Source organism: Elephantulus edwardii, unplaced genomic scaffold, assembly GCF_000299155.1.
Source record: "Elephantulus edwardii isolate Elephantulus edwardi_28Jun2011 unplaced genomic scaffold, EleEdw1.0 scaffold00093, whole genome shotgun sequence".
Classification (NCBI taxonomy): domain Eukaryota; kingdom Metazoa; phylum Chordata; class Mammalia; order Macroscelidea; family Macroscelididae; genus Elephantulus; species Elephantulus edwardii.
The window spans coordinates 410,305-425,101 of record NW_006399843.1 but is presented as its reverse complement, the minus strand read 5'-3'; the positions used below and the strand labels follow the sequence as shown (position 1 = coordinate 425,101).

General features: G+C 39.2%; 1 protein-coding gene across 1 annotated transcript in view; it reads left to right on the top strand.

The window, feature by feature from the left end:
- The window catches only part of ARHGAP20 (Rho GTPase activating protein 20), a 146,022-nt gene that overhangs the window by 68,248 nt on the left and 62,977 nt on the right, over nucleotides 1–14,797 (top strand). Inside the window, exon 3 of the mRNA XM_006890859.1 lies at nucleotides 9,613–9,750. Within this exon, the coding sequence (XP_006890921.1) occupies nucleotides 9,613–9,750 (138 nt within the window). The remainder of the gene's footprint in view (nucleotides 1–9,612; nucleotides 9,751–14,797) is intronic.

Below are 14,797 nucleotides of genomic sequence, written 5' to 3'. Positions count from 1 at the left end.
TTGGGATGGGTGTGTCAGAGGCAGTGCAATTGGCACAGGATAGAGCAGGGTTTAGGGCTGTTTTACAAAGGGTCGCTATGATTCACAAACAACTTGACGGCACATAACAACAACACAATAAACGTTATTACTGCACCATATTTTAGTAACTATGCATATTCATTTCCTTGAATAGTCTGAATATGTTTGGCATTCTCCGTACCTGGTTCAACATGAGGACCCAGACAGTTTCACTTAATGAATGAATTTTTAAGTCAGCTTGCCACCCAAAAGTGACTGATTTTGTTTGGAAGTTTCTTCTTCCATTTATTCCCCATCTTTTCTTTCATAATAAAGAATATAGCTATTCTTCTTGAAGGTTAGTTATTATTGCTACTGATGTGTTTCAAATTCCAGAACTTGGATTTTTCTCTGATAAGTAACAGTTGAATCTTTAAGTTATCAAAGATTTTGTTGCCTCTCATAATAGCTTATAAAAATGTATTTTACTAAGTGAACTCCCAAAACCTGGGAGTCAAGGCAGTGGAGGCTTCCATGTTTGACTCCTCCGACTCCTTTCTTGGCAATCATTTCTCCTTGTGTATGGGTCATACTGTTACTGTAACTTTATTATTATTATTATTATTATTATTATTTTCTGTCTTTCACTCCCTCATATTGTGAAGCATTACAGTCGTCCTCTCTTTTGTTATAAATTACGTCTGGGCAGGTTATTTTCTATGACTTCTCAGGCTTTCCCCTTACACAGCCTACATTGGGCCTTCTAATGGAGCCAAGTAGGGTGAGTATGCACTACGGCTTCAATGCCAGATTAATAAATTGGGCTTACTCTGCATACAGTACATGCCATGGTCATTAGTACTGTGCATCATGAAAAATAATTTGACGTGAATAGTACAGATTAGAGAAGACATACACAGCTAAGGAGTAGAGTCTAGTTAAGAGTCTATCCCAACCAATAAGAGCAAGTATGAGGACCTCGATCCAGGAGTTTGTTTTTGTGGGTTTGTTGGATTTCTGTGTTGTTGTTTGGTTGGTTTTTTGTTTTTTTTTTTAAGTTAGAGTGACCTTCCGATATTGCAAGTGATTATAAATGGAAGACAAAGAAAGAAAAAAAACTAAAAAAAAAAAAATTGACCCCTTACATGGCTGTAAAGAATGCAAAATATACCCCGAGAAAATTAGAACTGAGGAACAGAGACTTTTACATCAATGTTCATAGCATTATTCACCACAAAAAGAACATGTAAACAGCCCAGATGTCCAAGCACTGTGGAATGGATTGAGAAAGTATGGTACATTCACACAATGGAATACTATGCAGCACACAGGAGGAGCAATGATTTTGTAAATTATTACCAAACTTCGGGAGAGACTAGAGAGCATTCATTATGCTGAGTGAACTATCTCAGTCCCTTAAGGACAAATATTATATAAGACCATTATTGTAGAATGTGTATGAGGATTCAAGTGGGTGAGGGCGAAGGTGGGGGGTGAGGGGATTAATCATAAGGCCACACAATTTGATGGATGGAGGGAGGGGTGGGTAAAGAAAATGAGGAAGATCCAGTGTGAACCAAAATGTGTACAAACTTTGTAAATAAACCAGTATAAACTAAAAAACTTTATTAAAAAAAGAAAACAAAATGGCAAAACTGTTAGGGGAAATAATTTGGTTCATCTCACATACTTTGGGCACATTGCCAGGAAGGACCAGTCCTTGGAAAAAGACATCATGCTGGAGCAGTGGAGGATCAAGAGAAAGTGAATCCTCTCAACGAGGGCTTGACGCAGTGACTCTTAACAGTGGGCTTGAGCATGACTGGGTTCGTGAGGATGCCGCAGGGGAGGGCCAGGCTCAGATCTGCGGTTGATAGTCTAGCTGTGAGTCGTAATCACCTCAGTGGCACCTAACAACAGTAACAGTGTGTTCAACAGACTTACTGTGTGACCAAGCACTTCTGCTATTAGCTGTATACTCAAAAGAATATAAGAGACTACTCAAATAAAAACGTTTATTTTTTAAAATTTTTCTTAATTTTAATGAATATTTACAAAGATTTTGGATTTCCATTCATTCATTGTTGCACTTTTCTCCACGCACCCCACCCCACCCCAGTTTGTTCTTCTCTTTGAAAAGTAAAAGAAAAATTCCTTCATTGGTATACAATCTACACCCCACCCCCCACACACCGAGTACACTCAACTAGGCAACCTTCATCTGGACTCTAGTGATAACCATAATACCCTCTCATGTATCTCTTTTAACCTGTTCTCTCCCTCATCTGTTTCAATGCAGTATCCATAATTTATCCAGTTTTTCTCATTCTTATCCCAACCCTGATGTCAGTCCCATTCTACAACAGTGGCACTATGCAGTATTTGTCCTTTTGTGGCTGACATACTTCACTCAGCATAATATACTCCCGGGTCACCCATTTTGATTAATATTGCATGAGTTCCTTGTTTTTCAATGCAGCATAGTATTCCATTGTGTGAATATACCACAGCTTCTCTATCAGTTCGTTTATTGATGGGCACTTAGGTTGTATTTACAGAGGCAGTATTCACAATAGCTAAAGGATGGAACATCCCAAAAGTCCATCAACTTATGAATGAATAAGTAGACTATTGGTATATCTGAATAATGGAATATTACTCAGCCCTAAAATATGGTTGAAGTACTGATACATAGTAAAATATGGATAGACCTTAAGTGAAAAGAGCCAGTCACAAAGTCCACATATTCTGCTTGCATTTATATAAACTATTGAAAATAGTGGCATCAGGATTGGTGGAAGATTTATCAACAATCTGCGTTATGCAGATGACACAACCCTGCTTGCTGAAACTGAGGAGGACCTGAAGCGCCTGCTGCAGAGTGTCAAGGACTGCAGCTTTCATTTTGGATTGAGGCTCAATGTCAAGAAGGCAAAGATTCTCACCACTGGACCAATTGGCAGGATCAGGATGGATGGTGAAGAGATTGAGATTGTTCACAGCTTTAGTTTGCTTGGCTCCACAATCAACACTCTTGGCAACAGCAGCCAGGAAATTAAAAGACTTAATTGCGATAGGAAAATCTGCTGTTAGGGACCTCTCCAGAGTACTGAAGAGCAGTGGTGTCTCGCTGGAGACTAAGGTGCATTCTGATACAGGCCGTGGTCTTTGCTATTATTTGTTATGCATCAAAGAGCTGGACAATGATTAGGGAGGATGGAAAGAGAATTGACGCCTTTGAGCTGTGGTGCCAGAGAAGAGTATTGAGGGTACCATGGACTGCTAGGAAAACAAACAGATTCATCCTAGAGAGGGTTAAACTGGGTGACTCCTTGGAGGCAAGGATTCTTAGGCTCCGTCTAATATACTTTGGACATGCTGTAAGGAGGGACTGGTCCTTGGAGAGGGACACCATGCTTGGTAGTGTAGAGGGACAGTGCAGGAGGGGAAGGCCCTCTATGAGATGGATTGATTCAGTGACTGGGATAATTGGGATGGGTGTGTCAGAGACAGGACAGAGCAGAGTTTAGGGCTTGTTGTACATAGGGTCGCTATGAGTCGCAGGCAACTCAGCGGCACATAACAACAACAACAACAACGTTGAAAATAGTTGGAGAAGAGCACTGAACATCCCATGGACAGTGAAGAGAAAAAAATCAAATATGCTTTGGAAAGGGTACAGCCAGAGGGCTCTTTGTAGACAAAGATGATGAAGCCGCACCTCACATACTTTGGACATGTTGTTAGGAGAAAGACATAATGCATAGAAAGGCAGAAGGTCAGCGAAGGAGAGGAAGGGTTGACATGGTGACAGCTTCAATGGGCTCTAGTGTGTCAGGAAGCGTGAATATTTCACAGGACAGTAAAGGGTTCAAATCTGGTTTTGATAGGGTTGCTGTGGGTCATACTCAACTCGATGGCACCTAACAACAACATTAAAAATAAATCCATACACCAGATGCTCTGCCGGGGAAGGAGGGACAATCTCCTCCTGTACCAGTCAGATCTGATTTGATGGTACACTCACACAAAAATAATAAAATAAAATAAATTAAAAAAAATCCATAGAGACAGAGAGCTTATGAGTGGTTGTCAGAGGCTAGGGGACAGTAAATGATTGCTTAATGGATAAAGGATTTTCTAAAAATTGGGCTCACTTTTAAGTGAACGTTGTTGTTGTTGTTGTTGTTGTTGTTATGTGTCTATGAGTCGCCCGCGACTCATAGCGACTCTGTGCCCAAAGCACTCCTCTGTCCTGTGCTAACCTTATTGTCTCTGACACACTTACCCCCATGACCCCAGTCACTGAATTATTCCATCTCATCTAGGGTCTTCCTATCTTGCTCTGTCACTCCGCCCTCCCAAGCATGACATTAGTGATCTATATATCTATATACATATAAATTGTGACCAAGATGCATGAAAGCTATTTTCTAAGTTTAGTAAAAGATGACTAAGCTCCTAAAACTCCTTTTTACTTTTCAAACATGTCTTTACATACTCATCTGAAAGTGGAATGTTAATACATAAGATGCAAGCATCAGTGAATTCCTTTAAAATTTTTTTTTCTAAATGAAAGGTATATTTATTTATGTATAGTACATCTTATACAGTCTTTTAATTTCATTGCATTTCATAGTCATTCATGTACATTGTATTTTACATAATTAATTACTGTTGAACTATGCTTATTACTATCCCCCCTTTTCAAGTCCCCGTTGAATCTTTCCAATTCCTTCACCCCACCCCGTCTGCCCACTAAACTCTGCTATCCTAGTAATGTCCACCCTTCCCTTTATACCATCTCCCTCTTTCCCTTTATATACATCTTATTCAGTTATCCTATCCTTCTATTTTTATAATTTTTGCAGTATTTGTCCTAGTGAGACTGCATTATTTAACTCAGCATAATCCTCTCTAAACTCTCCCATGTTACATAGTGTTTTCTTAAAATCTACTTGTATTTATTGGATCATTTAGAACTCTGTTAATTATAACTTGTGAGTTCTAATCAAGCTATATTAAGAGGCTAAATATAAGGTTATAATCGCACACACACTCCACTTTCCATACTCTAAGAAACTATAATAAGCACATCTACACTGCACTCAGAATAAGAAATAAGCACTCCAAAGTTACATAATGAAGAAATAAATTTTTAAATGTGGAAACACTGATTGAGACTATAGTTTAAAAAAAACGAACACAGAGGTTATTTTTGTTTTTTTTCTTTGAGAAATTTTTGCTTTTAAAATCAAGTGAGTGCTGAAATGTTTATTTTTATTCTGGAATCCTGCATTTAAAAAAAAAAATAACACAAAAAACCCACAATGAACAAAACCTCCCAAGGTTTTGCTTGTTACAGTCTTGAAAGACCCTTGCTGTGCTTGTAAATGCAGGAGGGGAAGGCCCTCTATGAGGTGGATTGATTCAGTGACTGGGGTAGTCAGGATGGGTGTGTCAGAGACAGTGCAATTGGCACAGGACAGAGCAGAGTAGGGCTGTTGCAGAGGGTCGCTGTGAATTGCAAGTGACTCGATGGCACATAAAAACAACTCTTAGGTGTTGTCAAATCAGTTACAACTCTGAAGACCTTATTGACAGCAAAACAAACATACGTGGCCTGATCTGTGCCTTCTTCGCAGTCTTTGCTGTATGTGAGCTCATTGTTGCAGGCACTGTGGCAGAGTCCATCTGTGGTGATGGTATTCTTGTTTCGATTCCCTCTGCTTTACCAGATGTGACATGTCCTGTCTCTTCTGGTGAAAAATCCAAAGTATGTGATAGGAAGTCTTGCTGTATTCATGTCTGTGGAGCATACTGGATATACTTCCTCCAGGACAGATTTGACAATTCATGATATAGTTAATATTTTCCAACAACACCATAATTCAAATGTGTAAACCATCTTCCGTAGTGGTTCAGCATTTTACATTTTACAGCCCCACCAGCAGTTGTTAAGGGTTCCAGTCTCTCCAGCCTTGCCAGCATTTATTGTTTACTGCTCTGTTGTTGAACTTTGCTATCGTTACTGAGGTGAGATGATATCTCATAGTTGTTTTGAAGGTTTTGCTAATTTTGTTACCATCATTGCTTGCGTTTTGTGTTAGTTCCACTCTGCACATTTGCTAGCGGCTCTCAAATAGGCTTGTGATTAACTGCCATCAAGTTAGCTCTGAGCTCATGGCAACCACACATGCAATGGGATTAGATCACTGTGATTAGTAAGGCTGTCATTGCTAATTTTCAGAAAAAGATTCTAGTCCATTTTACCGGAAGCTCTGTTGTAACAACATGAGAACTTCACTCACCGGTTGGTGGCTGCTGAGCGTGACATGTGTTGGCCAGATAACAATCCCTGGTCTCCACATAGAAGAAGAGAATTCTTCCCAAACATCACTGTCCCACCAAATATCCTCAGCTGAACAAGGAAGCTCTGGTAGCTTGTGGGAAGAAGCTGTGCTGCAGTCCTAAAGGCATGCAGTTCAAATCCTCGTGAGAAGGATGAGCAGTCTCCTCCTATATGGTTTACTTTTCTGAACACCTGCTGAAGGGTTAGCTGTGAGTTGGTTCCAAATCAGTGACACACAGAACCACCACCACCTTTATCAATTTTACTTTAAGATAGAGCTGTTCTTTCGTAGATTTCTCATCATTATCTGCTCTCCTTATCATTGGTAATCGTATTTTTACCTTTCCAGTGTATGTTGTTATAGGCAGTCTCCTATACAGGTTACAAAGGGGTGAAACCAGGCTGTTCCTTGGAGGCAAAGATTCTGAAGCTCCATCTGACATACTTTGGACATGTTGCGAGGAAAAACCAGTCCTTGGAGAGAGACATCACGCTTGGGAGGGTGGAGGGACACTTCAGGAGAGACCTTGGATGAGATGGATTGATTCAGGGACTGGGGTAATGTGTCAGAGACAATGAGGTTGGCTCAAAATGGAACAGGGTTCAGAGCTGTTGTACACATGGTCCCTAAGAGTCACAAGCGACTCGACAGCACATAACAAACAACAACAACTTAATTTTACAGAAGGGAAAACTGGAAATAAAACAACTTGGCATATCACACTAGTTAATAAAGACTTGCATTGCAACATGGCTCCCATCTTATTCCTATGTTCTGAGTCCTTGATGGTAGGCAAAACGTAAAGGTGAAATGATAAAAAACTGCATATCTCGCTCTCTTAAAAAACTCCTCACCAAGGAGTCAGAAGTGACTCGTAATCCACCCTCCATTGGCTTTCCAAGGTGTGAATTGCACAGGAGGAAATTGCCCAGCTTTTGCTAGCATATAGGAGTTGAACTGCCAAAGTGGCATGGCTTTTTTATCTAGTACTGCAGCTTCATACCAACTAGGCACCTGAGCTCCCTATCCTACTCTAGAGACTATGGCAGCAAAATGCACTGTAATCCCTAAGGTTCAAGGCCACGAGCTGCTCTGCTGGCGCAGTTAACCACCTCTGAAAACCCACCAGAGGGTCAGCTATGAGTTCTGACTCTGGTACACAGCAACAACAACAACAACATATGTACCTTAAGGAGCCCTGGCAGCATAATGCATAACATGCTAGGTTGCTAAATGAAGTTTGAAAGTTGGGCCGTCTCCTCCTATAAAGATTTACAACTTCAGAAATCTGAGGGAGGGTTGTTTGACTCAGAACAGATTGACAGCAGTGGACTTTTATGCCTGCTTTATCATATACCTTTCCAGCTATTCATGATTTCATGTTCTTTTGGAGCATTTCAGTGTAAACCTCAGATACCTGTGTATGAACCCCCCTAAATACTTTGACATGCATATAGTTAACTGGAGTTCAGTTTATTTATACCTTTTCTTTTGACATAAAGTTTACGATGATAATCACACCTATTCATTGAATTTTAATAAATGTATTCGCCTACATTATCTAAATGATCATATAAAAATAAATGGTTTAGTGATGAGGAATTGTGTATGACCCCAAAAGCTCATGGTTCAAATATGCCAGGTAATCTGTGGGAGAATGAAGTACATTCTTCTCCTGGCTGATTATCTCCAAAAACCCACTGGAGGGTCAGCTCTGCTATGGTTCCAGTTCAGCAGTACATAACAACCACATCACCACTCTGTGGGAAATGCAGTTAGTCCACAACTGTGGCAACGTTTGGTATACTGTCAGTCTTGAACGTTAATAATTCTGGTGACATGTAGTCAAGCAATCAGCCACTAATCAAGAAGTCTTCTGTTTCAGCCTACCAGCTGCTTCTCAAGAAACAGATGAAGCACTCTGATTTACAGCTCTGGAAATCCTATGGAGCAGTTCTACTCTGAACTGTAGGGCTGCTATAAGCTAGAATTAACTAATTGGTAGTAATTTTTGTTGAGTTTTTTTAAAAAGTAGATTATATAATAGCATCTCATTGTTATTTTAATTTCTCAAAAATACTAATGATGATGGTCATTTGAAAAAAATAGAACTCACTGGCAATTTGTGTATCTCTGTGAACCATCTATTAAAATATTTTTTCCTTTTTTTAACTGGTTTTCATAAAATCCATTTATATTGTGTTCCATACAATCCCTCATTTACATTCCATTTCATGCAATCATTCATATACACTGTATTCTATATAATCTGTCCTGTATGCCGTGATCTGTACTTATTATTACCTCTTACTACACCATCTTTTCAAACCTTTTATTTAAAAATTTAAGAAGAGGCCTGTATTTTGTTTAGTTGCTTTTTTTAGATGTCATCTAATTGACTATAACTCATGTTGTTGTTGTTGATTGCCTTCGAGTCGAACATGACTCATAGTGACTCTATGAACAAAAGGCCTGAAGCCCCTCTACAACTATCGACATTTATCAAAGTTTGTAGAGTTTCTGGAGGTATGTTGTTTAGGAAGTGGATGCCATTCCTGCTTCCAAAGCTGTCAAAGTATGTTTTATACAACTCATAGCAACCCTATAAACAAGTCTGAATCGTGCTCTATCCTGCACCATTACAGTCTCTGCACTGCAAGCCCACTGTCCATAGTCATGATGTTAATACATCTTGTTGAGAGTCGTCTTCTCTTTCACTGACTATCTTTTTCACTATAACGCATCATTCTAAGGACTAGCTGCTCCTGATAACATGTCCAAAGTATGTGAGGTGAAGCTTCTTCTGGGTGGATTAAAGTCACTTCCAACTCCATGGCAAGGAGTTTTTTTGAGAGAGTGAGATAGATCATTGTTTATCATTTCACCTTTATGTTTTGAATTTTTCTTTATTTTTATTGTGTGCCTTTGAGTCAGAATTAACTCATAGCTGACCCCCCAGTGGGTTTTCAGAGGCAGTAAATCACAGGGGAGGAGATTGCCTGTCTTTCACCCTCAGAACAACTGAGGGGATTTGACTCATGTGCTTAATGAGTGTTAAGGAAAGAAGAGGGGAGGGAGGGAAGACGGTATGCAGAGCAGACTAAGACCAATTAGAAAACTACCACACCACTACATTGTAAAAACTGTACTGAATTTTCTTTTTCATGACTTAACTATAAGCTTTAACTTTATTTTAAAAAACCAGCTCAATCCTGTACCTAATCGTTTGACTGATCTATGGTGTTTGATCTGTTGACAGGGACAGCCCTTCTGCTGGGTCCGCGTGCTCCAGTAGGACTCTGTTGATTGATGGCTGGGTAGAACTCAGAAGAGGCCTCCAGAGACAGGAGCGACATCTTTTCCTGTTCAATGATTTGCTTGTTGTGGCCAAAATCAAGTAAGTACACAGTACATTCTATTGGTTTTCCTTATAAAACTGCACTTGTACTAAGAAAGATAACCTTCTAAAAAGGCCACATAGGCATGCCTGGACTCTGTACCTATAGTTAATATCTAAAGTTAGTTTTTTGGTTTGGTTTTGGTTTTACAAAATAGTATTTCAATCACTTATACATTCAACAGGTGTTTAGACAGGTCCTGCTCTGTGCTGTGCCCTGAATAATGGAGAGAATACAGTTAAGAATGTGACAGGTATGATCCTAGCTCTTTTGGAGTTTACATTCCAGTGCTGGAAGGGAAATTATGGCCTGTGATTAGTGCTTTGAAGGAAATAGGATGCGGCTGAAGAAGGCAGGATGTATGTATGTTAAGTAACGGTAGTCAAGGGAGAAAAATAATTGAAGGATGAAAAGAACCAGCCATTCATAGTCTGGGAATGTGAGCCTTTTAGGTAGAAGAAACAGCAGGTATGAAGCCTTTTTTAGGCATTCAGAGAAAGCCTGTATAATTGGAAGAGCCCTAGTGGTATAGGTTAAGTGTTACGCTGCTAACCCAGGCATCAGTTCAAACGACCAATTGCTTCTTAAAAGAAAGATGAGGCTGTTCCACTGATTACAATTTACACCTTCTGAAACCTGATGGAGAGTCACCATGCCTCTGAAGGGTCTTAGGTGTGAGTTGTTTGGGATGGAAGGGAGTGTAAGGAGAAGAAAGAGAGTAGTGCAAAATGAGATTGGAGAAGTAGACAAGGACCTTTGTAGATTGGATGAACTGTCTATAGCGGTATAACAGATAATTCCAAAATATAGCAACTCAAACGTTTTGAAGTGTTTCTGGCCAAGGTCTGCTGAAATTGCAGTGCTGCTGCTGGTTGGAGTTGCAGTCCTCTTCAGGCTCAGGTGGAGCTGGAGGATTGACTTCCATGGAAGAAAAAGGAAGCATTCAGCATCTGTAAAATTGTTAAGCCTTGAAACTACTAAATGGGTACTTCTGCTCCATTCTGTGGAGTTGCTTAGAGTCAGAATCTACCCCATGACAATGGGCTCAACTTTTTGAGGGGCATAATTGTTAACTTTTTCTCTTTAGAGAAACTATTCTAGAAAGTGATACTATCCTCACAGTACAAAAGAAACAAATACTCAACTATGTTGACTTCCCAAATATCACAAAGGTAGTAATAGTTGAGGCCATATGTTAGCCAAAATCTGTCTTATTGCAGAGTTTTTGCTTTTAAATGATTATACTTAGTGTATGACTTCTTCCCCCCCCCTCTGAATTTCATAGATTCCCTCAGTAATTTGTTTCCTTTCACTAGTACATCAGTCTTTTCTTTGTGATGAGAGAAAGGCCTTAACTAAACACTTACCTAGAAATAAATAGTATAGAATACTTATTAGTTGCTTTTTTTAAGGTATACTATTTTTTATTATTAATTTTAATGAAAATTTACAGAGACTTTGGATTTCCATTCATTCACTTTTCTCCCTGCCTACCCCTTCCCCCACTCAGTTCACTCTTCTCTTTGAAAAGTAAAAGAAAAATTCATTCATTGTTTTACAATCCCTCCCCCCAGGTACACTCCACTATGCAGACTTCGTTCTGGACTCCTGTCATGACAAAAATACCTAATCATATATCCATCTGTCCTGTATGCCGTGATCTGTACTTATTATTACCTCTTACTACACCATCTTTTCAAACCTTTTATTTAAAAATTTAAGAAGAGGCCTGTATTTTGTTTAGTTGCTTTTTTTAAGGAATACTATTTTTTATTAATTTTAATGAAAATTTACAGAGACTTTGGATTTCCATTCATTCACTTTTCTCCCTGCCTATCCCTTCCCCCACTCAGTTCACTCTTCTCTTTGAAAAGTAAAAGAAAAATTCATTCATTGTTTTACAATCCCTCCCCCCAGGTACACTCCACTATGCAGCCTTCGTTCTGGACTCCTGTCATGACAAAAATACCTAATCACATATCCCTTTTAAACAGTTTTCTCCCTTATCTGTTTCTACACTTGATCAAAAGGCCGAGAAGCGATCCCTTATCTGTTTCAATGCAGTATATTTAATTTATCCATGCGCCTGATACAGGCCATGGTCTTTGCAATCACTTGTTATGCATCATAGAGTTGGACAATGACTAGGGAGGACAGAAGAAGAATTGATGCCTTTGAGCTGTGGTGCTGGAGAAGAGTATTAAATGTAACATGGACTGCCAAGAAAACAAACAGATTCATCCTGGAGAGGATTAAACCAAGCAACCCTTTGGAGGCAAGGATTCTGGGGCTTTGCCTGACATACTTTGGGCATGTTGCAAGGAGGGACAGGTCCTTGGAGAGGGACATCATGCTTGGGAGGGTGGAGGGACAGCGCAGGAGGGGAAGGCCCTCTATGAGGTGGATTGATTCAGTGACTGGGATAATCGGGATGGGAGTGTCAGAGACAGTGCAATTGGCACAGGACAGAGCAGAGTTTAGGGCTGTTGTACATAGCATCGCTATGAGTCGCGAGTGACTCGAAGGCACATAACAACAACAACATTATACAGTTATCTCAGTTTGCCTAGCAGTTCCAGAAGATAGTTGTTAGAACAGTGATCAGGGAAGTTTATTCAAGATTATATGCTAGAAAAATGACAGAGCTGTGATTTCAATACAAAATTTCATTCCAAAGGCTGGGTTCTTTCTCCTATGTTGTTGTTGGTAGATGTGATCGAGTAGTGACCTTCAGAATAGCAGATGTGAACCCTGCCCTATCCATCCTGAGCCATCCTCACCATCTCTTACACTCTTAAGCCCATTGCTGCAGTCAGGATGTCCCTCTTTTACCATCCCTCCATTTTTCCAAGCATGATGTCCCTCTCAAAGGAATAGCCTCTCCTAGCACATTCCCAAAGTATGTGAGATGAAGTTTTATCATCTTTACCTCCAATGACCACTCTGGCTACACTTTCTCCAAAGCAGCTCTATTTGTTCTTTTGGCAGTCAATGTAATATTCAGTACCACAGTTCAAACACATCAATAATTCTTCTGTCATCCTTAATCTTTGTTCCACTCTCAGATGCATAGCAAGTGAATGAAAAGACCATAGCAAGAATCAGGCACCCTTTAGTTATCAAACCAACATCACTGCTCCTCAGTAATTTGGAGAGATCCCTGACTACATACTTTCCCCAGTGCAGTACATCTCCTGGTTGCCTGACTGCAGGTACCAAGTGTATTGACCATGGATCCAAGTAAGATGGAATCATTGACAGTTTCAGTCTCTTCTGCATCTATTATAATGTTGCCTCTATGTCCACTGGTAAGAATTTTTGTTTTCTTGATGTTGAGATGCAATCCATATTGAAGGCAAAATTTCTTCTATATATTATATTTATTAAATACAATGCTTTGTGTTCAGCCTGTGGGCAAATAAACCACAAAAATTTAATGGCCTAATGAATTTTCTGAACCTTTCAGACTCTTCTAACATTCAGCTCTTAGGAATTCAGGACTGTGTTTTCCTTTACCTTGTTTTGCCTTTCCTCCTCCCCCACCCCCCACCCAGCAACTGTGTTAATGTTTTGAGTAGTAAATGTTTATTTTGTTATCTGTACTCATTTATTGTTCAGAATACTGTTTGTCTCTAAGTGATTTTTTATGTAAGCTATAATGTGCTACTAAAAACTTTTGTGTGTAAACTGTTTCTTTTTCCACTAGAAAATTGCTCTTTTTATATATACTGGCAGAATCTGTGCCAATCACCCATTTCTACACCTGAATTTTTATTGAGGTGTGCAGCAGTATTTTCCATGTATTGCTTTTGAGATGATTCTTCCTACTTAATGAAGTGATTTTTTTATGAAGTAAAAGATTTAGCACTTAATTGATAGATCCAGATCTTTTACTTCATAAAAGGAATCACTAATACTGAGTGCTACCACTGTGCAAAAACCAGGCCCCCCATTTTTTTTTTCAGAAAATTATTTTTTAATTATACAGCAGGCATTTAGATATATTGACAAGATCCTTCTGGATATGAAAAGAAAAAAATGTTTTATTTTTCTAAAATAACAACCAGGTAGAAATAGTACCAAGTATACACCTTTTCTGTAACTATTGACCCTTGGATAGATGATTGGGTCATATCCTGGATCACTTAGTTTGTAGAAATGACCTCAGTAATTAAGACTTTTTACATAGCCATTGTGGAGCAAGAGGTGACCTAGACTCCAAATTTTTTCTGCTCATCTTCAGGCTCCATTTCTTAGGACTGCAGTTCTTAGGATGATTCTACAGAAATAAAATCAAAGGGGATAAATAATTAATCAGGTACCACATATTTATTTTGTTAAGTGAATTTTAGTGTACATGGTGGATTTTTTAAGTGCATCTTTTTATTGACTTAAGTTATTATTCTAGTGTGTGCTGGATCCTGACAGTATTTGCTTGTCTGAATGTTTGTTTTGAGTTTATTGTCATACTTTTGCATCATACTTTGAAATAAATATTAAAACCAGATGGCATCTCAGGGACCACTTTTATATTCATCAGAAGCTAAATAAGAAGTGATTTTCTTAATCCTGAAGATTATCCAAAAAGGGACGTGAACAGTACATCAACAGAACTACCAGAAATAGGAGATAGGTTTAGAAAAGGGCATGGCACTCAGGATATCATTGCGAGTCAGATGGATCTTGGCCAGAAGCAGAGAGTACCAATGTACAGACATCTATCTGTGTTTCATTGACTATGCAAAGGATTTTGATTGTGTGGATCACAACAAATTGTGGCTAACTTTGAGAAGAATGGGAATCACAGAACACTTGATTTTGCTCATGCAAAACCTATACTTGGACCAGGAGGCAGTTACCAGAACAGAGCAAGGAAACACCGCATGGTTCTAAAGCAGAAAAGGAGTGCATCAAGAATGTGTCCTGTTGACATACCATTTCAGTCTATATACATAACAGATCATGCAAGAGGCTGGACTTTATGAGAAAGAATGTGACATCAGGATTGGAGGAAGACTCATTAAGAGCTTGCATTATGCATGTGAT